Source organism: Sorex fumeus, unplaced genomic scaffold, assembly GCF_029834395.1.
Source record: "Sorex fumeus unplaced genomic scaffold, SorFum_2.1 ptg000051l, whole genome shotgun sequence".
In the NCBI taxonomy this organism is placed as follows: Eukaryota; Metazoa; Chordata; class Mammalia; order Eulipotyphla; family Soricidae; genus Sorex; species Sorex fumeus.
In genome coordinates, this window is record NW_026606108.1 from 38,617,172 (window position 1) to 38,641,753 (window position 24,582).

The following is a 24,582-nucleotide window of genomic DNA, read 5'->3' on the forward strand; positions in this document are numbered from 1 at the left end:
CTTTCATGGGAGTAGTATTTCAGACCTTCGTGCATACAGATCCAGGGTCTGTATTTTCTGAAGTGTCTATTGGTACTGAAAGTTGGTTTTTTGACCTTGAAGGAAATCCTCTGAAGACTGGGCAGATAGGAATGTATTTCAGAAAGTCAGTCCTTTTCACCATGCTCATTCCAAAGGGGAAGTCATAGCTCTTAAGGCTGGCAGACGTCTCGCTGTTGGCATGGGCTCCAGCCTTCCACTGGATCAGCCCCCGTTCCTCTGGGCTTCCTGAAAGAGGACACTGTGTCACTTGTGAGGGCCAGCAGCCTTTTCCCAGCTCCCTTTCTCATAACCCAGACTAAGGCAAACCTCTGGAATCGAATCTCTTAATTCACAAGTATATTCTGGCCCAAAATTGCACCTTCAATGATTTCTCAACCCCTAATATAGTCACTGTTCTAGGGAACCTTCATGGTATTGATATAACCATTAGTATTTACTGTGTATCTTCATAATGCAGGGCTCTCTGATTAGTTTCTTTTTTCCTCTTTTCTTTAAAACACTGGGGGGTGGGGTAGAGCAGTAGTCCAGCGGGGAGGGCACTTGCCTCACATGCAACCAACCCAGGTTCAATCCCTGGCAGCCCATATGATCACCTGAACACTGCCGGGAGTGATCCCCAAATATAGAGCCAGGAATAAATCCTAAACAAACCTGTAAGAGGGCTGGAGCACATACTTTGCATGCAGGAGGCACAAATTCTAAACTGGCACCTCACAGTGCCTTGAGCACTTCCAGGGGCAACTATCCCACAGATCTAGGATTAATTGCCTCAGCACTGGCTGTGACCCAAAAAATAACTGGAAGATATTTAGGCACTATTAAAATTTTATGGAGAAGCAAAATTTATTGTAAATATCCATCTGAATATGAGACTTGAGTCCATGAGATCATCAAATATCCAGACTTTGCTCTGGGGGGAACAGGGAAGTATATTTTGAAACAGTACTAATATAATAAGCTTGTTTTATAATACCTCTATCCAGCTAAGTAAAATTGATGGTAGGGATACACAGGAGACTAATGAGGGGGATTTTCCCGTAGCAGGCATCTTCCTGAGATCACTGAGGTCTTCACAAGGGAGCTGGGGTTGACAGCTGACAGTAAGTCTAGAAACAAGTGAGGTTTTCTCATGCTGGGCCACCAAGGCTTAGAATTCCAAGAACTGAGAAGTTACAGGGTACCCTAGAGACCAATCTTCCAACAGAGTTGTGGGGATATTGTCCTATAACAAAATTCTAGTACACCAGCAAGGAGGATGTCTGATAATTCAACTCACTGTGGATACCCAAGAGACAGTATCCAATCTCTTCCATGAGAGTCGAGTCTTTTGGCCTGGGGAGATGACTAAATACTGGAGCACATGCTCTGCACGCAGGGACCTTGGTTCAGTTCCTGCCACCACATTGGTCTCCCAAGCTCACCACCCTCTAATTCAGTCTCTGGTAATAAGTCCCATCTGTACTTATTTTTGGTGGGGAGCAGGTGCCACACCCAGTGGTGTTCAGGGATTACTCCTGACTTAGCATTCAAAAATTACTCCGGGTGATTCTCGGGGAACCATATGGTATCTTGAGGGTTGAACCCGGGTCAGCCGCGTGCAAGGCAAATTGCCTATCCACAGTACTATTTCTTCGACCCCATGAACCCTCAGTTCTTTTTTTTTTGAAGTAAATAGATTTTATTTGGAGGATTTTTAGGTATGGAGGGAGGGAGAGAGAGTGAGAGAGTAAAGTTAGACACGAAAGCACGAAAGTACACATCTCAAGAGGGGAGATGCGGGCGACACACGTGCTCGGGAACCACATGTGCTCGGCCACGTGGGCACAAGCAGCACATGGACTCAGGCAGCAAATGCGCCGAACCCTCAGTTCTAAGTAAGATTATCCCATGATTCATCCTCAGGGTTTTTTAGTTTGCTAATGAAGCTCAGGAAATCTATTTACTCACTAGGTCATTAATGTATTTAAAGGATGTTCAGGGAGAGTCCGGTGGGAAGATGTATGGGCAAAGATGTTGAGTTTCCATCATGCCTTCAGAATTGCTGTTATCACCCACTCGGAAGCCCACCCGTACCTCTCCATCTTTCACCCAAGTTTGTAGGGAACACGCCCAGCAGGGACTCTTCTTGGCTCTGCTCACAAGTAACAGCCTCAGGGGACTAGATGGTGCCGAGGATCAAACCAGGATTGGTCACTGAAGCCACTCCATGCAAGTTCCTTACCCTCTCAACTATCTCTGGCACCTCTGGGGCTTTTAAGGGAACTTCGTTATTATTTAGGTGGGTTTGATTAAATCACTAGCCTTCCCTGACTGAGGATTAACATTCTCTCCCATTTTTCTTCTCCACAGATCAGAGGGGTTGGGACTGGAGGAACCAACTTCATCACATGATTGCCCCCCCCCCATCCAAAAGTCAGTAACTATAGACACATTTTTCTTTTCTGTGTGTTTTGGGGGCACACCTGGTAGTGCTCAGGGCTTACTCCTAGCTCTGTGCTCAGGTTCACTCCTGAGACTGAGTCCCACATATGGGACTTAAGAAATCATGTGGTGCCAGGGATTCAACTTGGGTTGGCCACGTGCAAGGTGAACACCTTACCACTGTATTCTGTCTGGCCCCCACTTTATCTCTCTTAACATTTAGGAAATCCCAAGGTATTGGGAATCTGAGCCAAGACTTGTGGATGAAGATGAAATAAACACGAGAAAAACATTCTGATCATCTAAATGACCAAAATTATATTTTTCGTAAATCACAGTTGTGCAAACCAAATAGATCCCAAAATCTTGGAGGTCAGTGAGAGGAGGATTGGGTCCTCAGAAAGTTGGCTCAGTGGGGGTATGGTGCTGCCAGCAGGTCAATCTGTACCTGTGAGGTGAGTGCATCAGCAGCCTGATGGCGCCTTCAGACTTCCAGATACCCCAAAATTGCTGCTGTGCCTTTGGCCAGACCCCAAAAACTTGGGGCAAAGTTTACCAAGAAAGTAAACGGCCAAAAGTTAGGTATGTGGGAAACACACCCACAACCTACCTCCGGCTCAACTATATAACCGGAGGCATGGCCTCTCTGGTTCCTGATTGAACTGCTTAATGGCCATGATCCCAGAGACTCAGAAACAAATCTCAAAACCCAGCGGCTTTTGGCAGAAATGCATCCGGTTCCTGCAGTAAGTTACTGGGGCTGGGCCAACGCAGGTGGGAATAGGTTTTGTGCCTTGGCCTGTTCCCCCTGGGCAGCCTCATGGCCGCTATCCTCCAGAGGCCACTGGACAGTCAGGTTTGGGCCCGCAGTGACGAGACATTTTGGGCCTCACGGGATGGGGGTGGAGCCGGTCCTGTCCTCCCCACCCCAACAAGACCCCAATTCATTGCCCACGAACAGACTCTCTAGCTCCTGATCAAGCTGCTTAACGGCCATGATCCCAGAGACTCAGGAGCAAATCTCGGAACCTAGGAGGTTTGGGCAGAAATCCCTCCATATTTAAGTGTTAAAATTTCAGAATTTCAAAATCGCGCAGCCACTACTGCAGCCACACGACATCATATGAAAATATAACACCAATAGAAAACAAATTGTCTACTGTTGCCTTTTCAGCAGATCTGAGTGTTGGGGTAAAATCTCAAATAATAATGGTGGGTCTGGTGTCAAAATATTGAATGTGATCAAAGTAGAGAGAGAGTAATGTGGAAATCATCTGCCCCACAGGTAGGGAGAGGGTGTGGGATAGGGGTATACTGGGGTTGTTGGGGGTGGAGAATGGGCACTGGTGAAGGTATGGGTGTTTCATTGTATGATCGAGACTTAGACCCGAAAGCTTTGTAACTGGCCTCACGGTGATTCAATAAATAAAATTATAAAAAATGGAAAAAAAAAAGTAAGGTGGAGTTCATGCACAATTCAATCAGGTAATCAGTGACTGAATAAATAGCAGTACTCCTACATTTAAAAAAAGGGGGGGGGGGCTGGAGTAATAGCACAGCAGGTAGGGCGTTTGCCTTGCATGCGGCCGACCCGGGTTCAATTCCAACATCCTATATGGTCCCCCAAGCACTGCCAGGAGTAATTCCGGAGTGCAGAGCCAGGAGCAACCCCTGAGCATCACTGGGTGTGACCCAAAAAGCAAAAAGCAAAAAAAAAAGTTGGCTCAGGAGGTTGTTTTTGAACTGAGCCCGCTGCACAAAGCACAGGTGGTTTGTGTGGTGGTTTGAGGGGCTGTGTGTGGCAGCTGGCCACCACGGGCACTGTCTAAGATCACCAAACTCCCTTGCTGTGCAGGCCAGTCTGCCCTCTGCATCCCTCTGCCTCTCCAAGCTCCTTGCATTCTCTGACACCTCACCCAGCAAGCCCCACAGATGACTCCAGCACAGGCTCGTTCAACTGTCAGATTGAACTGACTGTTCAACTGATGATGAACTGCTTTATCTAAGTTTTGTTTCCCATCTTGCAACAGGAGTTCCTTGAAACATATCTGCACCCCACCCCCTGCATAATTGTGCAGCCCAGGGTCATAAAAGTAAGTGCCACTAGAAATAAAGAACTAGAGTACAGGGCTTAAGGCATTTGCTGCTGACCCTGGTTTGATCCCCAGTACTACATGAGAGTCCCCAGGGTTCACTCCTGAGCATAGACATGAGTAGTTTGTCTTTTGTTTTGTTTTGTTTTGTTTTGTTTTTCTTTTTGGTCACACCCGGCGATGCACAGGGGTTACTGCTGGCTCTGCACTCAGGAATTACTCCTAGCAATGCTTGGGGGACCATATGGGATGCTGGGAATCGAACCCGGATCAACCATGTGCAAGGCAAAGGCCCTATCTACTGTGCTATCCTCCAGCCCCCACACAAGTAGTTTCTGAGCACCACCAGGTATGGCTCAAAAACAAACAAACAAAAAACTTCCACCTTTTACCCATTAAAATATTAAATCAACTGCCCCTGATAGTTGGACTGACATGGGTAAAGAGCAAATGCATAATGACCCATTAGCAAAGTGCCCAATTTACAGAAAGCAGCTGTGAGGCTCCATGGTTAAGGACTAGATTCAAACCAGCCACTTGGGGTTGCCAGGCTGCATGACAGTGGGCAAGTGATTTAGCCCTTCAGTTTCAGATTTATCAATGCACATTGAAAGGCAGTGGAAGAGTCTGCATGGTAACAGGGATCTCCGGCAGGATTAACTGCTGATTGTTACCAGGTTGCGAGGAACTCTAACTGTTCTGAAACTCTTGTAAACATCCATATGAATCCCCAAATCATAAAGAAGCTTCAGCTGCTCACTTGGATGCCTTCCTGTTCCCGGGGTTCATTGGGCATTGTGGCGGCTGCTTCCTTTCTCAGGTACTACCCCCTCATCCAGCCAAAGTGTAAATGCTACATGTCTCAAAATCAAATCCCTACAAGTGCTAGAAAAACCCTTTCCTCCGCCCCCCGTTCCCCCCCCCCCCCCCCAGTCCTGTTTCCAGTGTTCTGGCCCATAGTAAGTGTTCTCAAGTGTCAGAACAACCATTTAGCTTTTCTATGTGGGTCAGTAGGGTTGTAGGGGTTCTTGGGTATGAAGTACCCACAATCCCTGCCAGTAGGCCTGCTACCAAAGAGATGTTAGGGGCACATCTTGTAGCCAACATGACAAATGAATGTAATATTTGGGTGTCACCAACATAATCTTTCCAAATACTCTGTCCTGCTCTAAGGAAACATTAAAAGAACCTCACTACGTTGGTGGCATCTGGAAAGAGCAAGAACCAAGACCTAAAACGCAGATGCTTCTATGTAGTTAGAGGCCACCAGCATATCTGTTCTTGCCTGGTCCCCAGGACCTGGTTCATACAGTCTGGTCGTAGCTCCTGTCCTGGGACCATCTGTGAAATGCTTTATGTGTCTTGCCATGCTCTGGGCTCCCTGCCCACAGTGGACCCATACCTGGCACCGTGTTATCCAGGATGAAAGCAAGGCATCCACCCACGAACATCTCCGTGGTCAGTAGCACAGTTAGTATCTGGTCGACTTCAGGAATGCCTGGGGAGTAGATCAAGGGTCAGTGGGTATCACGGCCCATCTGGGGAGCAGAGTTCAGGGACTTTCTCCCACTGGTGTGCAGCCTGCTAACTTCCTGGTGCAAGAGAAAACCCCCAACTTTCAAGTCTGTCTCACCCTCTCCCTTGCCCATCCCTGAACTGAAAATCCAATTTGCCAGTCACGGCCAATTGTCTTGGAACTAATCATATACCCTCAGCCTCACAGTCTTCACTCCCGGGCCTGGAGACAATAGTAGAATTGTGCTGTGAAAGGCTTAAGAGCATATGGGAAGCTCAAGGCCTGTTCATAGGAAGGAGGAGTCTTAAAGGACAGCTGCTAATTGGCCTTAGCAGCTGCTCCGCGTCTAGACTTGCAGAGCTGGATTGAGCTGAGAGCTGAGCAGCCTTTGATGGGCCACCCCCTGCTCCCATCTGTAAACTATCGGAGGCACCTGTGTTGATGGCACCAGGGTTGGAGTCCAGGTAGTTGGGTAGGGTGAGCCCGAAGAACATGGAGAATCCGAGCACAAAGAGGTTGCGGGAAGAGTTCATGTCCACGAACTGCAGATTGGACAGTCCCACAGCCGTGATCATGCCTAAGGGCACAGGAGAAGGGCTGGAGGGGTGGAGTGGCCTGGCGGGCTCCAGCGCTCCGGGGCCACACCTTGTCCCTCCAGACCCACCTGGCGACACTCACCAAACAGGGTGCAGAACATGCCTCCCAGGATGGGGTCAGGGAGTGAGGCAAAGAGGGCAGTAAACTTGCCAATGGTGCCCAAAATCAGCATGATACCTGCACCATACTGCACCACGCGCCGACTGCCCACCTGCAAGGGACAGGGGCGGGGCTCAGGGTGTAGGGAGGGGAGTGGTGCTGGGTCATGTTAGTTGGCACAGGAGCCGGGTCTGTTGTAAGAACAGGTCCAAATGGGCCTGGGCATGGCACAGGCGTGTGGAAAGGGGGCGCTTAAAAGGCGGAGTGGAGCTAGGCTGAAGCGGGGACGGGTTGGGGGCAAGGCCGGCAGCACAGGGAAACAGAGCGGGGCATTAGGCAGAGGGCGCTGCTGGCACCTTGGTAATCCCCAGGACGCCGATGTTGGGGCTGGAGGAGGTGGATCCATTGCCAGTGCCCAGAATCCCTGCTATAATGCAGCAGATGCCTTCTGTGAAGATACCCCTGGAAGGACAGCACGAGTGGGGAGGCGGGGTCCAGCCTGGCAGCTCAGCTGGGGTTAGAGGGAACTATTATCTGTTGCAACTGACTCTGATGGTAGTCTCCCCATTCCAAGCCAGGAGGAGCCCAGGTCCAAGCACTCATCCTGTCCCCTGGATGACTCTGGGCTTAGTTTCCTCATCTGTAAAATGGGGGGTCCCAATAGTAGCTGTCTGAAAGGCATGGATTGTAGAAATGCAAAGACCAGAGAGATAGTACAGTAGGTAGGGTGCTTGTCTGCACACCACTGATCTGGGTTCCATGCCTAGCATTCCAAATGGTCCCTGGGCCCCATCAGGAGTAATACCTGAGTATTGTTGGGTATGGATCCCCCCCCCTAAAAAAAAAAAGCAAAAACACAGAAAAGCAGGAGATAGGCCCCAGGGCCCCTGCTTATGCTGTTTGCTGTTTGCTTTTTGGAATTCCAGACTCCACAGATCACCTCCCCAGGAGTAGCCCCTGAGCACCTAGGGATATACCCTAAACCCTCCTCCTCCACCAAAAAGGGAAGAGGTAAAAGTACCATTAAATATAATAAAAAATTAAATATAACTTTTTTTAAAGCCAGGGGGAGCAATAGTGTAGCAGGTAGGGCATTTGCCTTGCACGCCAACCCAGGTTAAAACCAGGCATCCCATTTGGTCCCCTGACCACCACAAAGAAGAGCTCCTGAGTGCAAAGCCAGGAGTAGCCCCTGAGCATCACTGGGTGTGACTCCCCTCAAAAATAGAAAAATATATATAATAAAAAAATACTTTGGGCCAGAGAGTTCAGTGGGATAAACAAGTGCTTTGCTCACAAGAATCCAAGGTGTAATGACTGGGACTGTATGGCCCTACACCATGAGGAATGACCCCCTACACAGAGTCAGAGTAGCCCCCACACACCAATAGGTGCAGCAAAACACACACACACACACACACACAAAGAAAAAAGCACTGCAGGACAAGCTGGCCCAGGAGGCTCCTGCTGCCCTTGCCCCCAGACCTCATCTCCTCCACTCCTCGCACCCCTTCCTTAAGAACAAGGCCCGAGCATACCTCTGGGTGCTCAGCCCTGACCTCAGTGCCTGGAAGCCAGCCGGCATACCTGTTGATAGCATGAACTGGAGGGGGCGGTGCTCCGGCCAGGCGCGCACAGGCATAGTAATCTCCAATGGACTCAATGATGCCTGCGAGTGTGGCACTGAACATTCCCAGAACAGCAGCTGCGGTCACCGTGGGAAGACCCCACTGACCTGGGTTCGGGGGAGACAGAAAATGGGTGCAGCGCCCCTGGTGGGTCAGGAGTGGGCAGGGCAGTTCTTAGGAGGTGGGAACAGGGGAGGGCGGAAGAGGGATTACCAGTGGGGCCAGGAGTTGTACAACTTCCCTGCCTGAGCTGATTTGAGATCTACCATAGTCAGGGACCAGGAAGGAGTTTTTGAACCAAACGCTGCCACTCCGCTGGGTACTGAGCATGCAGCTGACGGTACCTCTGCCCCCAGCATCCCTGAGGTGGACTCGGAGGCTGAGGGGCCAGGAGGGGCTGCTCACAGGGGTAGGGGATGCGGATCCAGGGCGCGATAGTCATGATGTCCCCACGGGCGTCTGTCCGTGCCTGGAAGCCGTAGGCTGTGGGATCTGCAGGCAGCACGTCTGTCAGGGTCAGGATGTAGCAGAGCAGCCACACAGTCATGATGGCCAGCACGATCTGGGAGACAGGGGGCAGGGGCTGCGCTGGAGGACTCCTCTGGACTCCACAGTCCCTGCCTCCCTCAGCCTTCGCCCTCATACCTCAGCTAAGCTCCTCTGGCCTCCCATCTCTGCTTCAACTCTACCTTTGACCACACCCCCTGCCCCGACCTTGGCCCTAGACACGGGATTAGCTGCTGCCCTGGCCCCAGCCCCAGCCAGCAACTCACGGGAAACATCTTGAATATCTGGACTCGGAAAACAGTGAGGCCCTTGCCGAAGCGGTAGACAGGCAGCAGTAAAGTGAGGTTGCGCAGGTACTGGGAGAAGAGGACGATCAGGAGAATGGAGCTGGGGGCGGAGCACAAGGAGGAGATGGCTGGAAGGCCATGGCCTCGGGGAGACAGGAAGAGCAAGCAGTGTGGGGTAGAGCAGTCCCAGGACTCACTCACCATGCAGAGATGCCCCAGTGTGAGCCAGCTCGGTCACCAGCAGCTTGGAAAACAGAGAGGCCAATGAGGGAGACAGTGGGGGTGACCGTGAGAGGCCCAATGTAGCTCAGCAGGGCCCCAGGCAATCCCATCAGTCCAATGACCACTTCCACCATGCTGGACACTATGATTGCACCCTGGACCTGGAAAGGCAAAGGTTGGTGTTAAGTCTCTATGGAGAGGCCATGACCTCTATATGAAAGCCTGCAGGGATCCTCCAAGTCAGTAGTGGCCTATTCCCACAGGTGAACCCACCTCTCTCATGCGGGGGTGCCAGATGTGAGAGGTGTTTAGAGGCAGGGTCCAGTTCCCGTAGATCTCCTCTGGGAACAGAAGGGGACATGGGGACAGGGATCAGACGCTTCACCTTTTGGGGGCCCAAGGAAGTAAAAATGGGAGGCTCAGATTATGGAGTCTGGTTCTCCTCCCAGCTCCTGTTCTGAGGGACCACGTGCTTGGAGGCAGCAGCCCCAAGTCCAGCAGCCTCAGGCCCCTTCCACCCCTGCTGCAGCTGCCCTAATCTACAGGCTCCCGAGCCTCCCTTCTCCCACGTGGACATACAAGCATGCCCACCTTCTGGAGGGCATTTCCATCTCTCCAGGGCCAGGATGGCTTTGGCTGGGACCAGAAATGCAAAAGCACTAGCCTGGAACAGCGGCAGCCTGAAAGAGACAGAACGGGGTTGGGACTAAGGATGACACGAGGACTGGGGCTGTAGGGATAGTACAGTGGGTAGGGCTTTTGCACACAGCCCACCCCGGTTCAATTCCTAGCATCCCCATATGGTCCCCCGAGCCCGCCAGGGTGATTCCTGAGCACAGAGCCAGGAATAACCCATGAGCATCACCGGGTATGAACCAAAAAATAATAATAAGGGTGACACAGAGACAGAGACACAGAAGGATGAGGCTGGAGAAGGGGAAAGTCACTGGAACCCCAAGCAGGACGCTTCACCTTTTGGGGGCCCAAGGAAGTGAAAATAGGAGCCCTTTCCACCTTCCTCCACCCTGGCCACACTCACAACCCTTTTATGGGAGGCCCAATATGGGGGTGAGATCCTTAGGGGCAGGACCCCCAGGGAGGGCCACCAGTAGGGAATGAAATGGGGGGCAGAGGGTGCAGCCTAGACCCTGAATCCCAGTCATCCTCAAGTCCCGATTGGGGAGCCAGGGTAGGCCCCCGGAGTCCTGACCCTAAGGCTGACCTAGGAGTAAGAGCAGCAGGAGAAGGGAGCAGGGTGTGTGTGGGGGGGGGTCTTTCTCACCCCATGAGAGTCCTGGGGGAGCCCTAAAGAGTTCAACGAGCTGAGCATGTGTTTCTGGATTCATCCCAGGCACTACATGGTACCCTGAGCACTACTGGTTGTGACCCCGAACTAAAGTGAAAGAGTGAGGCTGGAGGTGAGGAGTACAGGGGGTGAGGAGCTTGACTTGCATGCAGCTAACCTGGGTGTGGGGTTCAATCCCTGCCATCCCACATGGTTCCCCTGTGCCCGCCAGGAGTGCAGTGTCAGGAGTAACCCCTGATCATCTCTAGGCGTGCCCCTACCCCCCACAAGAAACAAAAAATATATAAAAATAAAGTAAAAGAGTGCTGTGAGAGAGAGGGCCTGCCCCCAGTGCCGAAGGCAGGGGACACTGTGGAGTGGGGCCACTCACCGGATGCCCAGGGTGGTCTGGATGAGGGTGGTGATGCCCACGCAGGTGAAGATGGTGCCGATGAGCTGACTCACCATGTGCTGGTCCCGGCCCACACACAGCGCCTCAGCCAGGAGGAAGGGCACTGCGATGGTGCCACTGAAGCATGTCAGGTAGTGCTGGGTGGGGAGAGGGCGAGAGGGGCCCCCGGGCTCAGGGAACAGACCCCAAAGGTCCCCAGGCTGCCCCAGGGTCTGGCCTCCAGTCACCGGAGCAATGAGCTCAGCCAGCCCAGTACTCCCCACTCTGGAGGTTACTAACCTGCCCCCTCAGGTTTTGCTTGGGGCTTGGTTGGGGAGAGGCTCCCCCAAAGGCCCCACACACTGCTCATGGGTTAATCCTCTCTCATGCACACGCCCCCAGAGGCTCCCTCCCACCCTCCCTTGGTGACAGTCACTGTGCTGACCTCAAGTTTCACTTCCTGTTACCCCAGACAACTTTGATGACCCAAGCAGGGGCTGGGATCCTGGGGCACAGACAGAGTAGAGCTGGGGAGCCCCCTGGGGGAACCCACCTGGAAGCCGAGCAGGATGCACAGGTACCAGGGTGGGACGTCCTCGATCTTGTACAACATGTCAAACTTGGGCTCTGTGGGCAGGGCCACCGGGGGGTCCCTGGCACGGGGCTCCGCTGGGCTGGAGGTGTCATGCTGGGGATAGCAGCAGAGAAAAGGGGCTGAGCCTGACAGGATGGGATGGGCAGCGTCCAGGGGATAGCAGCAGAGAAAAGGGGCTGAGCCTGACAGGATGGGATGGGCAGCGTCCAGCAGCACTGAAGCCATCAGGCAGCCTGAGAGTAAGCCCAAGCCTACCCCTCTCCTGACTGTAATCGCCCCAGCTGTCCCCTGCCCTTCAGCCCACTCCGCTCCAGCACCCGGCTCCCACCTCACTTTGCTTTAAGCCAAGCTGTACCCACTGCACTGGCTCCTGCCCCCTGATGCCAGGAAGACCCTGTCAGAGGCTGGACTTGAGAGGGCACCAACCAGGGATGGCCCACTTACACACACACCCACCCAGGGTGGCCCCCAAGCTGAAGATCTGTGTCAACCCCAGACCCCCTGCAGCAGCTGGGACAGTTCCTCTCGATCAAGTTCATCAGAGAGAGGCCCTGTCCCGCTGCCCCTGCCCCTGCCCCTGTGCTGCCCCGACAGTCCGCGCCATACCCCTCCCCACCCCAGCCCCTTACCTGGGTCCGGTCCTCGGGGTCCTCCTGGGCACTCATCTTTGAGGCACAGGTGTGAACGGTTCCTGAGGAGGAGAAAGGGGGTAACTTTGCGCAGGCCAAGGAGGACTTTACTCGGCACATCAGACATTGTTCCAAGTAAATCTGTAACCAGATCCACGGCCCCGATTACGAAAGCACGGGGTGGCGATAAGGTATTAACTCTGGTCATCGTGGTAAAGGCCGCTGGGCACTGCCACCTTTCCTCCCTGGCACAGGCGGCTCAGCCACCTGACTGGGTTGCCACGGGCGGGAGGGGGGGGGGGAAGGACAGTCTTGGATGATGACCAAGCCCCAGGGGAGGGAGGTGAGAGGAAGGGGAGTGGCAAGAGGCTCTTGGTCTGTCACATGCTGAATGGGGCTCCCCTCCTTGACGAATAACAAGTTCCAGTTATTGTCATGACCACACTCATCAGAAGAACAAGGAGTGCGCCAGCCAGCCAGGTTTCCTGTTTAGGGTGTGGCCTCTGGGCGCCCCAAACCCTCCTACAGCCGAGAAAAGAGAGTCAGAGGATGAGCTGACCAAAGGCCACACATTTTAGAAAAATATTTCTAAAATGCAACTTGGCCCTGACTCCCAAGTTCATGCTGTAAATCAATATCATAAGCAGGGCGGGGAGCGCTCAGTGACCCAGGCTCCATCCCCAGCATTGAGTACCCCCAAGCTCCCAGGTGTGGGCCCCAAACAAAACAACAAAGAAAGCTGATAAGCAGTGGATTCCCCACTCCCTAGCCCCACTGCTGCTGCAAGTGATGTGGGTCTCTAACAAAAAGAGCTGCCTGGCCCAGCAATAGGACTTAACTGTGGGAGCCAATGCAAAATGCAGATGTGGGAAGTGGGGGGGTGTCATTCAGCAGTACAGCATGTCCTGCCTTAAGTGTGTGAGGCTTTCAGTTTGATCCCCAGCATCACACATACAGACACAGAAAATACGGCATCCCCTACCCCAACGCAAAAGGAATTCTAATTTGTTTGGGGGTTACATCCTAGCTCATCACAAATGAGCTAGGGCTGACTCCTGGCTCTGTGCTCAGGGATCACTCCTGGCAGGGATCAGGGACTCACACACAGTGTCCAGGAACAAATCCGGGTCGGCCACATGTAAGGCAAGGAGTCCTGCTCGCAGTGCTATCTCTCTCTGGCTCCAGAATTAGGAATTTTAAGACAGAAGGACATTAAACAGAATCGGGGGTGGAAAGTGGGGTTCTAAGGACTCAGAGCTGTGTCCCAATCCAGAGAGGCAGCCCTGCCCGTTCGTCCCACAGGAGCAGACCAAGGTGCTGAGGCCTCCCTCTGGGGCTAAGGCTTCCCAGTTGTAGAGGCTGAACCTGAGGGCTACCCCCCCTCCATTCTGCTCCCCTCCACGCTTCCCCAGAAACCCCAGGCCCACCTACTTCTGGGTTGCTGTGCCCACAGCCACCTGGGGCCCACGGGCAGCACCGCTCTCCAGCTGGGCAGCAGCTTCATGCCGCCCTGCAGCCTCACTCTGCGCAGCTGCCCCGGCTTCTCCTTTCCTGGCTCCGGCTCCCCAGTTTCTGAAGAAGTTGTCTGACCAGTTCAAAGCTTCCTCAGCGTTTTCCTCCCCACCCTCTCCTCCCCATCCTCCCCAGGGGGCTGTAGGGACAGAGCCCCACCCCTGTCACGCGCAGTCCCTGTGGACACACAACTCAACCCAAACCACACGCCACCCACACAGCAGCACATGGTGGCAGAGGCCCAGCCACAGATGCGCCCATGGCACTGGGAAGGGGCTCAGAGGATCTTTAAGTCATATGCCAATGGCTGCACACATGGGGCCACGTCACAGCTCCATGGCCAGGACCAGATGGCTCAGCCGGTTCCTGGGCCCCTGGCTCTCCTCCTAATGCCTGGGGGGGTTCTCTCCTGGGGTGAGGGCTGGGGGAGGAGGTGCAGGCGGCTGGAGAACAGGAGAAAGGCTCTCGGGTTGGGTTCAGTGTCAGCCTGCTCAGGGTTCCCCCTTCTTCTTGGAGCTGACCCCCCCACCCTGAGATCTGGGTCCCCTCCCAGCCCTGCCTCTATTCAGCTTGGGGCTGGGATTAGAATCTCTCAGGTCCCGCTCTCAGGCGCCAGAGGATCAGAGACTCACAAAGGAAATGCAAGTAGTAGCATCACCTGATCAGGCTCCACACCCCATCCACCTGCGGGGGGTGGTGGGGGGCGGGGTGGGGGCCCCCAGGGCTCACAAATGAGACAATTTCTGAGACCTGCAGGACTGTGGACTTAGAGCAGAGACGCTGAGCCCACTGGGTCCTGGAACCTCGCCCTACCTGGCCCAGCAGGCACAGAGCGTCCCACCATGCCAGCCCGCCGGGGTCAGAGGCAGAGTGAAGGGGAGCAGCTGCTGGCTGTAGAGAAACGCATCCTGGAAGCACAGAGAGCCTGGAGCAGGCGCAGGGCCCCGTCCCGGGGTGCTACCTGCACTTCTGCACTCTCTCACCCCAGTTTCACGGCTGTGATAGTCGCTGGCAGAGGGAGAGACAAGTAGAGCACAGAGCCAACTCCACCCACCCAGGCCCCAGCAGAGAACAGTCATGGGGCTCAGCGGGTTTTATTTGAGTCCTCAGGGGAAGGTCTTGGTGGGAAGTAGAAGGGCTTGAGGGGCGCTGCAGGAGAATAAAGCCCCCTGCCCTGGGAGGGGGGCTGCAGAGGTGAGTGGGGCAGATCCTGCGGTCTCCAGGGGCTGGCAGGGAAGAGGGTAGTGGTGGAGCAGGGCTAGAGTTCGTCCCTTGGGGGCAGCTCTTCCTCCAGCACCTCCTCCAGCACCTCCTCCGAGCAGGGCCCCCGGGGCTGTCCACACAGCAGTGCTTCCAGAGTCCCTTGGCCCTGTCGATGGACTTCGTAGATCTGATCTTCTCCGAACTCACCCACGTAGTGCAAGCAGATCCTGGAGAGCCTGGTGGGTGGGGAGGCAAGCAGGACCCTCAGACTAGTGCGTGGCCCACCAGGGGAATCCAAGCCTCCCCCAACTCCAGCCTGTGCCCACTTTCGGTTATCACCTGACGGGCCAGAGCCCCCCCTTGACAATCACGCTGATTCTCGGCTCCGGGTCCTTGTTAAGTCCCGGACCTATGAGTCGTTTCACCTGATTCACTTCTCGGACTCCATAGCTGGAAGCAGTAGGGATAGGGAAATTAGTGGGATCTGGGGTGCCCAGCCAGCTGTCGGGGCCCATCTCCATGTGATGCAGACATGGGGTGTTGGTTGAGTCTGGCCCCCACCCCCGACTCTGGTCTTCCCTGGTGGGTGTCTGAGCAGAAGCACCAGAAGCAGCGCCACTGCCTCAGTTGGCAGAGACCTTGGCATCTGGCCACCCACACTTCTATGTGCTTCCAGTCCCCCAGTTTGCACTAGAGCCCCCCCCAGAGTATGTCTTGGGGAGCAGCAGCAGAGGGAGAATCTCTCATATCAGCCCTGCCCCCAGAGGAGAAAGGAGGGGTGGCTAATGGGCAACTCACTCCTGCCAGGGCTGGGCACAGCACCGGTCCAGGACATCTGTATACTCTGACTCGCTCAGCTCCAGCCGGCCCCTGGTGCCCGGACTCTGCAGCTTGGCTTCTGCATTTGCCAGGTGTTGCCACATCTGGAATAAGGAGGCCCTCAAGCCAAGGTTTTAGAGATACTGGGGCAGGGGTGTAGGGAGGAAGGACAGGAGCTTCTCTTCGGGGAGAATGAGGTGACAAGGGAGCCCTTCCAAGTGGAAGCATTTGGTAGCACTGTCCTCCTGTTGTTCATTGATTTGCTCGAGCGGGCCCAGTAACGTCTCTATTGTGAGACTTGTTGTTACTGTTTTTGGCATATTGAATACGTCATAGGTAACTTGCCAGGCTTTGCCATGCAGTGAGATACTCTCAGTAGCTTGCTGGGCTCTCCAAGAGGGACGAAGGAATTGAACCCAGGTCGGCCAGGCTGGCTGCGTGTAAGGCAAACGCCCTACCGCTGTGCTATCGCTCCAGCCCGAAGTGATAGTACAGCAGATAAAGTTCTTGCCTTGCATGCAGTTGACCCAGGTTAATCTTGGCACCCCAGTATGTCCCCTGATCCTTGCCAGGAGTGATCCCTGAGCATAGAGCCAGGAGTAAATCCTAATCACTGGTGGGTGTGGCCCCCCCAAAAGCAAAAAAGAAAACCCAATTGAAATTATTTGCAGCACTATTCATGATAGCCGAGACCTGGGAATAGCCTAGTGTGTCCTAATGACAGGTGAGAGGATAAAGGGATGAGTGCACACAAAGGAATAGATTCAGCTCTGAGCTGAGATCTTGGAACTAGAAGGGGTCATGTTAACAATAAAACAGAAGAAAGATAAATATCAGTCATTTTCTCTGTGCCATACACAGAAACAAAGCAAAGGGAAAAAACCCTTTGGACTCGGACCATGGATCAGGGGTTACCCAGGGGGCAGTAAGGCAGATTGTGAATGGGGCTGAAAGGGAGGGTCCTGTGCATGCCAGTGGAGGGATAATTGGTAATTTGGAAGTAGCTTTGGCAGGGTAATACTATACCCCTAAAACATTAAACAATTACACTCTTCTTTTGGGGCCAAACACAGCGGTACTTAGGGCTCTGCACTCAGGAATCACTACTGGCCACGGAATGCCGAGGACCAAACCTGGGTTGGCCCCGTGCAAGGCAAGCATGATACCCACTGTACTATCGCTCAGTTCCCTCAACATCTACACTCTTGTGAGACAAAGTTAATCAATTTGGAGAACTCAAAACAGGAAGCATCTGGGAAGCTGGCTTCAGGGCCTCCCTCAGCAACCAAAAGCCTATCACTATGGGGTCTATGAGGTGCGGAGATTGGTGATCACTGAGGTGTTTGGCTCAGGCTTGAGGACTGAGGGGGGCACCTCCCCATAGGCACAGCTGCCATCTCCACAGGCTATTTTAAGCCACAAGAACAAGGGAAGGAAAAAAACAATACAATACAAAACTCCAAGTTCAGTCTCCAGTGAGGTGTGTCCACAGGCCCTGCATACACACGCACACCCACACACATAGGTGCTCACACTCACACAGGCACTCACAAACATATAGGCACACACACAAGTACTCACACACTCACACAGGCGCTCACATACACACAGGTGTTCATACACTCATAAACAGGTGCTCTCACACACACATAGACCACACACACAGGCTCTCACACACAGTCACTCACACACAGGTGCTCACACACACAGGCACTCATACACACAGAGGTGCTCACACACAGGCATTCCCACATGCACACACAGGCACTCACACACAGTTGATCACACACAGGCACTCACACACACACAGGTGCTCACGCACACAGGCGCTCACATATAGCACTCACGCAGGTACACACAGGCTTTCACACACAGCTGCTCACACAGAGGCGCTCATACACACAGGCACTCACAAATGGGCACTCACACGCAGAGGTGCTCACACACAGGCATTTCCACATGCACACACAGGGACTCACACACACACTTGCCCACATACAGGCACTCTCACACACATTCCCTCAACACTTAGTAGGCACTCACACACATAGGCACTCACGCACACACAAGTGCTCACACACACACTCTGGTGCACCCTTGTTCCCAGTCATGTTTCTGAGGTACCCCAAACCCAAGAGTGGGCCTGAAAGATCTGAGAGACTGAGTTGGTAAGTCTCAGGGGCCTCAAGCTGTGGTTCAGAGAGCATGTTCCAGACTGTTCTTTTTTGGATGATGAGGTGGGAGGGTTGGGAGAAGCAGTATCTGAGGCTGGGCCCAGCTCCAGGCCCAGGTGGGGGTCTGGAGTTCCAAGGTAAGCAGAGGGTCTTGTGAGGGGCAGAGACTCACCTGGTAGGCCACCGCCCTGCAGGCATCACAGCGCAGGTGGAAGGGCATGTGAGCCGAGAACTTCTCCTCATCGTTCAGCTGTGGGGCCGTGGCTGTGAGGGGGAGCCTGAGGTCTCCTGAGCTGGCCCCGACCCGCAACAGCAGCAGCAGCAGCGCCAGGGGCAGCCTCATGGTTGGGGAGCCGGCTCAGAGAGTGAGGACTGTGGTGGGGGTGCAGGTGTGTCTGTGCAGTGCGTGAGGGGCCACCTCAGAACACCAGGCACAGCCAATGGGGAACTGACACTTCACCCCTCCCCATGACCCCAGATGTGCCACGTGTTCATCTCCTCTAGCAGCCGGTTCTTTTTTCAAACAGTGGCGGGACTGATGGAACCCATAGTTTTCCATATGCAAAGCATGAGCTCTACCTCTGAGTCACATCCCAGCCCTTCTAGAAGGACCTGGGGCCAGACCAACACAGCTCTAGTGCATAGATGGGGCAGAGAGAGAGAGAGAGAGAGATACATATATATATATATATATAGAGAGAGAGAGAGAGAGAGAGAGTGTGCAGGGATTAAGGCACTTGCCTTGCATACAGCAGACCCTGGATGAATCACCAGCACCCCTCATGGTTCCCTGAGCACTGTCAAGAGTTCAACTCAGAGACAAGTAAGGAGTAAGACCTGAGCACTGCTAGGTATGGTTCCAAAGCAGTAATAATGATGATGATAATAATAATAATAATAACAACAACAACAACAATAATAAAGCGCAAGGAGAGGGGCTGGGCCAGGCAAGACATGTGGGGGCTGAAACTCACTCATCCTGGGCCTGCCATGTGGTAGGGAGTCTAGGGAGGGGTCAAGGAGGTGGCGGTAACTGATCACTATCCTCTCTCTACTAGCCCTGAGGATACCAACACTCAGGACTGACAACTCCAGCCAGATCACACTGAGATTGGAATCCCAGGGACCCTAATGCCCACCAGCCTCTCTGCTATGGAAGAAGTAGCCCACAGACGTGCCTGGGACTTCATCCTGGGGGGCAAAGTCACTGAAGTGCGATGCTACAGTATGTGGCTCCTCCCCCTCCCCCCAAGCCAGACCCCAGAACAGAAGCGGGGAATCAGACACCTTACACGGGTTTACAGATTACACCTTACAGATCAGCAGTTTATTGCGTAGCAGGCTGAGGAGGGGCCGGGCATGGCCGACGCTCTCCCTGCCTTAGATCCAGGTATCTGACTGGGGGGAGCACCAGGTGATTCTGGGTCCTGCTTCTCCCAGTCCACTTCCACTCAGGCAAAGCAGGGGCTGGGGCTTCAGGGACACAGACTTCCCAGAAACTTGGAACTTTAACCTGGAAACCCTAATAGCACTTCTAGCAAATCCCCAAACTTGCTATCACACCCCAACCCAGTGAAGCCCAGGCACGTCAAACTCAGAACTCCACACAGGCTTTCACACTCAGCAACCCCCAAGTCATACACAAAACACACACACACACACACACACACACACACACACACACACACACACACTCCCGTCCTCTCCCTCTGCTCTCCTCAGTGGCCTTAGGGGTCTCCAGGCTCTAAGCTGTGTCCTCAGTGCTGAGACCAACCTGCAGAGCCATCCCCTGTCCGGCCTTGGTGGCCACGTCTGTTACTAGGAAGTAGAAGCAGGTGAGGACCCCAAGTCTCTCTGCTCTGCCCCTCCAACTGCCAGCCCTCACCCACCCTCCACGCCCCACTGGGGGGTCTAAAGGCCTCTTTGGGATGTCCACTCCCCATCCTCCTGCTTGTAAATCCTCCCCAGTGATTCATTTCACAGCCCCCATGAACCAACTCAGCTCCGAAGGCTCCAGAAGCCGAGTCTGATGCAGGGCCCAAGGGGAGGAATGAGAGATGGTTTCCCTCCCCCCAACCCCAGTGCCCTGCTCAAAATCCCAAGTGACCCTCCACAGCATCCTCTACCTTCCTTCTCTGCCCCTCCCACCTGCTGTCTCCACAGCACCCCCTCTCCGAGCCACACCACCCCCTTCCTCTGCCTCACATTTCCCAAAGCACAGACTGGGGAGCCGGGGTCGTCCCTCCAGTCCACCAGTGCTCACGAGTCTGCTCCACCTCCGTGGACCCACCTTCAGGGAGGTGCTTAGGCTTTCTAGCTTTGTGGCAACCCCCTCCCTGACTGCCTCTATTTCTGGTTGCCCTCTGAGGGATCCCACCACATCATTCAGCCATCCAACATCCGGGGACAAGTCCTGAATTCCTTTTACACACACCCACACACACCCCATCCGGGAATGCCTGGGAGAGGGGGCTCCAGTTTTGCTAGGGAAGGAAGCAAGCAACCATTTTCTAAGCTCCAGCTCCATCAGCCCCGGGGAGTCAGATATTCGGGAAGGGAGTGAAGCGAGCAGAGGTGATGGAGGGCAGGGACTGGGTGGGTCCTCCAAGGCCATCAACAGGTCCACGATGTGGGTACCGGGCCAGGGGCCTCACACAGGAAATACGGGAGCCTTGCGGGGCTGCTGGGGCCCCGAGCTAGGGGGCGGTGCACAGAGGAACAGAGGAGGCGCGGGGCTAGGGGTCCCACTCACTGGCAGGTAGTACATCCCGTCCAGGGGCCCCGGCTCGGCGGCCCAAGGAAGCTGGTGGCCGCTGAAGGCCGGCGAGCCCGGGGCCGGGGGCAGAGGGAGGCCGGGCAGCGGCCCGTAGGCGGGCGGCAGGAGGCCGGGGCCCAGCGCCAGCGGGGTGTAGACGCGGCGCGAGGGCCCCGGAGGCGAGGGCGGCAGCAGCACCTCCACGTACTGCCCGTTCTCGGGGTCGAAGAGCAGTCGCGGCCGAGGCTGCCGCGGCGCCTCCACGAAGTAGTAACGGCCGCTCTCCGGGTCCACTAGGACCTTCCCGGGCGCTGCTGCCCCAGGCGGCCTGAGCGGCCCCTGGAAGGGGCCTTCGCGGCTGCGGTCCGCGGGAGGCGCCGAGGCCGCACGGGGGTGCGGCGGGGTCGCTCCGCCCGCCGCCTCCTGCGGCGCCCTCGGGAAGGACTCGGGGGCCGCTGGGCTCGCCTCCAGACGGGCTGCTCGCCCGGGACTCGAGTGAGGGTGCGCCTGTGGGGAGCTGGGGCGGGGTGCGCGCGCCCCGATGCCACCCACGGGTGATCGCTGGGGCGAGGAGGGAGCGGCTCGCTCCGCGGGGCTGGGCCCACCCTCGCCTTCGGGGACCAGGCGCGGAGGCTCGGCATCGCGGTTCTCTCCGCCGCCCGGCGCGCGCACGCCGCCGCCCCGCGAGCCGTCGGGCGGGCGGCCCAGGGCCAAGGCGCCGGGCAGGCGGATCTCGGTGCGCGCGAAGGGCTTGGCCGTGCTGTTCTCCGCTCTGCGCCGCGGGGCGCCGTTGGGCTTCGAAGCGTCCCTGGGAGCGGTATCGGGGGTCGGCTCCGGAGGCTCGTAAGGGTGCGACACGACGGGCAGAAAGTCTTTTAGAAAAACGGAAGTGTAGTGGCCCGGGGCTGGAGCCCCCAGCGCCTGGAGGTCTTGCGTCTTGGAGGCGCCGCCCTCCTCGCTGCGGGGGTCCGCAGGAGGCGCTGGCTGCCCAGAGCCCGACGACCCCGCCGGAAAGCTGGGCGCGTAGGTGGTCTTCACCATCTGGCGCACGTCGCGGGGTCGCGGGATGGCCACGCGCCGGCGGCCCGAGGCTGCTTCTCCAGGACCCCAGGTTTCCGGGCCCTCGTTGCCCTCCAGGCGACAGAGGGGCAGCTCGGGTGCAGCCCCCTCTGGCAACCGCCGATCGCCAAGACCGCGCGTTTCCCGCGAGGACGGGCTCGGAACCGCCGTGAACTCGGGTGTCCCCGGTGCGGACGGCACCACCTCCTCCGGGGCGGTACCGTTCAGAGCGTCCCGCCGAGACGCGGTGGGTGAGCCCTGCGCAGTGGGTTCCCACGTTTCCCACGCCTCAACGGGATGGTGGGCAGCCTCCCACGAGGACAAGGCCTGCGGGGACGGGCTCCTGCTCCCTACCAGTGCGTCCTCCACTGCCGGATGATGCGGAATCTCCCACGGGGAAGGGGCTTCGAGGGACACGCTGCCCACCCGGGCGACATCTCGCTCCCACTGAGAGAGGGTCGGAGGGGACGGGCTCCTTCTGCTGGCGGTGTCCTCCACGGCGGAGGCTTCGGGGTGCGGCGGGCTACTCACCCTCCGAATGGCCTGTTCCCACGGCGGCAGGTTTTGGGGGCCGGGGCGGTGAGAGCCTCGCACGCTTCCATTCGGAGCCTGCCACAGCGGGTTCACGGCTTTACTGGGAACCTCCCAGGGGCCCCGAAACTCCAAAGGCGGACTCTGTGCTCTCGGGATGATCCTATCCAGGGGCTCTCGCGAAAGCCGCGTCTTGGGTAACTGGCTGTGCGCCTCGTGGGTCTTCTCCCCCGACTGCAAGAAGATGCTGGAACTCACTGGACCCAGCGGCTCGGTGCCAGGAGCGGGTTTGTCCCGCCGAATTGCGCGCTCCCGGAGGCTGGGCCAGGGCCGTGGGGCTTTGGCGGAGCTTGAATTTTCAAGCACCCGGGGCGGCCGAGCCTTGGCGTGCTCAGGGACCACTCGGGTGCTGCGCGCCGCATCCCGGATCTCGGGCTCCGGCCGTCCCGTGGATCCGAAGGTGGCGGTGCTCGGGGCAAGGGCCGCGGGGCCCAGTTTTCTGGCCAGCGCGGTTTGCACGAGGTTCGCGGCGGCCTGCAGGCGGCCCAGTGACTCGTCCAGGGAGCCGGTGCGCAGCAGCAGGCGGGGATTGGGCGCGCTGGCCTCCCGCGGGGGGCTGCGGGCCCGAGGACGCAGCTCGATCTGACGCTTGGGCACCGTTCGGGGCCTGGCGGGCGCAGCCCGCTCCTCCAGCGCCACTTCCACACATTCGAATTGCGTCGGGGTGGCAGGACTCGGCCCGCCGGGCCGCAGCTCCAGGTAGGTGGCCCAGCGGGAGCCACCGTCGGGGCCGGGGTCCTGCGGTGCGGCGGGGGCGGGAGACCCGGCCCGGGGCGGAGAGGAGCTGCAGAAGGCTGGCTGGGAGGACGGCGGCACTTCGCTCTCCGCGGCGTCGCAGCGGCGGAACAGGGGTCCGGCGTTGAAGATGACTTCCATCTCCCCCGACGGCAGTGTGCGCAGCTGGGGCAGGGCTGGCCGCGGGTCCGAGCCGGGGCCCCGCGGGAAACCCGAGCCGGGCGCTGGCTGCTGGCGGCTATTCTGGGCGCTGACGGACAGGCGAGGCTGCGCGTCCGCCCCCAGCGCAGGGGCCACCCGGGGCCACTTCGCCCGGCCCTCCGCGTCCGGCCCAACGGCTGGGGTCTCTGGGGAACCTGGAGCCGTGTGGTAGGAGCCGGATGAACCAGAGGAGTCCTGGCGCCGAGCGGGTGCCGAGGACAGCCGACCCGGGAGCCCGGGCAGGCCAGGCGGGCCGAGCGCGGTCAGCATGGTGGGCCGGGTGCCGCGCACTAGCGCCCTCGCACTCGCCTCCGGACGCCCGCGCCGTCCCCGCCCCGCCTGCGGCCGTGGGTCACCGCGCCTTAAAGCGGACGCGTCCACTCCTGAGCCGGTGGCGCCGCTAGGAGATGCACCTGGGCCGGAGCCCTATACAAACCCCCTCCTCTGGCACCGAGGCAGCGCCTGAGTGACTCCAGGCTTCAGTGGACACGAAGGCAAAGCAGTTGTCTGACTTGAAGCCGGGTTGGCCAACTTCATTCATTCCAGGTGGGAAACAGAGGCGGGGACCAGCCTGCCAGACTTTATGGGGTGCAGACCGTGATAGGTAATGGGACTCAGACCAGGCGGCTCACATCTTCCCTGCAGGTCCCAGCGGCCTTCATGTCCCACTGCTACCTAGGAGCCTTCCTCCCTGGGCCTCACCTGGCTCAGCTGGAGCACACACAAGAGCTTCCCAGCCTGTGAATGAGTATGGCTTGGAGGGCTCTTCCTGAGACTTCAGGAAGGTCTGCCGTGGGCTAGACCTGCTGCCTTCTGTGGAGACCCAGGTTTGCGGTGGACAGCTCTTGATGCTGGGGCTCACAAAAAGCCCAATGCTGGTGTGTGGTTAAGGAGCAGTCAGCCCCTCCTAAGGGGGCTAAGCTATCACCTGAATGACAGTGGACACCACATGCCTTACTCTCCTGCTTCAAGGTTTTGCTTAGACACACGACAGCCTGCTCTGAAGCAGGGGCTCTCCCTCACATGACTAGCCCCCGGACCTCAGGAACCTCTGATGACACTGTAGCACTGTCCTCCCATTGTTCACCGATTTGCTCGACCGGGCACCAGTAACGTCTCCATTGTGAGACTTGTTGTTACTGTTGTTGGCATATCGAATATGCCACGAGGAGCTTGCCAGGCTCTGCCGTGTGGGTGGGATACTCTCAGTAGCTTGCCAGG

The 24,582-nt window shown here is 56.5% G+C and overlaps 3 protein-coding genes across 3 annotated transcripts in view; all 3 read right to left on the reverse strand.

Annotated features, from left to right (window-relative positions):
• SLC23A1 (solute carrier family 23 member 1) overlaps window positions 1-12,383 on the reverse strand; it is a 19,743-nt gene extending 7,360 nt beyond the window's left edge. Inside the window, exons 1-14 of the mRNA XM_056124574.1 lie at window positions 12,313-12,383; window positions 11,642-11,776; window positions 11,089-11,246; window positions 10,004-10,092; window positions 9,686-9,753; window positions 9,392-9,573; window positions 9,170-9,290; window positions 8,802-8,958; window positions 8,356-8,503; window positions 7,125-7,230; window positions 6,751-6,880; window positions 6,506-6,649; window positions 5,959-6,054; window positions 1-267 (exon numbers count right to left, since the gene is read on the reverse strand). Coding sequence (XP_055980549.1) covers window positions 20-267; window positions 5,959-6,054; window positions 6,506-6,649; window positions 6,751-6,880; window positions 7,125-7,230; window positions 8,356-8,503; window positions 8,802-8,958; window positions 9,170-9,290; window positions 9,392-9,573; window positions 9,686-9,753; window positions 10,004-10,092; window positions 11,089-11,246; window positions 11,642-11,776; window positions 12,313-12,348 — 1,818 coding nt within the window. The 5' untranslated portion in view covers window positions 12,349-12,383 and the 3' untranslated portion in view covers window positions 1-19. The remainder of the gene's footprint in view (window positions 268-5,958; window positions 6,055-6,505; window positions 6,650-6,750; window positions 6,881-7,124; window positions 7,231-8,355; window positions 8,504-8,801; window positions 8,959-9,169; window positions 9,291-9,391; window positions 9,574-9,685; window positions 9,754-10,003; window positions 10,093-11,088; window positions 11,247-11,641; window positions 11,777-12,312) is intronic.
• Window positions 12,384-14,984: 2,601 nt separating this feature from the next.
• On the reverse strand, window positions 14,985-18,414 carry MZB1 (marginal zone B and B1 cell specific protein). Its single transcript, XM_056124722.1, has 4 exons — window positions 18,193-18,414; window positions 15,826-15,950; window positions 15,367-15,477; window positions 14,985-15,263 (listed from the first exon to the last, which is right to left on the reverse strand). Exons 1-4 carry the CDS (start codon window positions 18,361-18,363, stop codon window positions 15,083-15,085), a joined length of 588 nt encoding a protein of 195 aa, XP_055980697.1. The 5' UTR covers window positions 18,364-18,414; the 3' UTR covers window positions 14,985-15,082.
• Window positions 18,415-20,576: 2,162 nt separating this feature from the next.
• PROB1 (proline rich basic protein 1) lies at window positions 20,577-23,762 on the reverse strand. The gene has a single exon (XM_056124719.1). The coding sequence runs from the start codon at window positions 23,629-23,631 to the stop codon at window positions 20,671-20,673; it is 2,961 nt and encodes a 986-aa protein (XP_055980694.1). The 5' UTR covers window positions 23,632-23,762; the 3' UTR covers window positions 20,577-20,670.
• Between the last annotated feature and the right edge of the window lie 820 nt (window positions 23,763-24,582).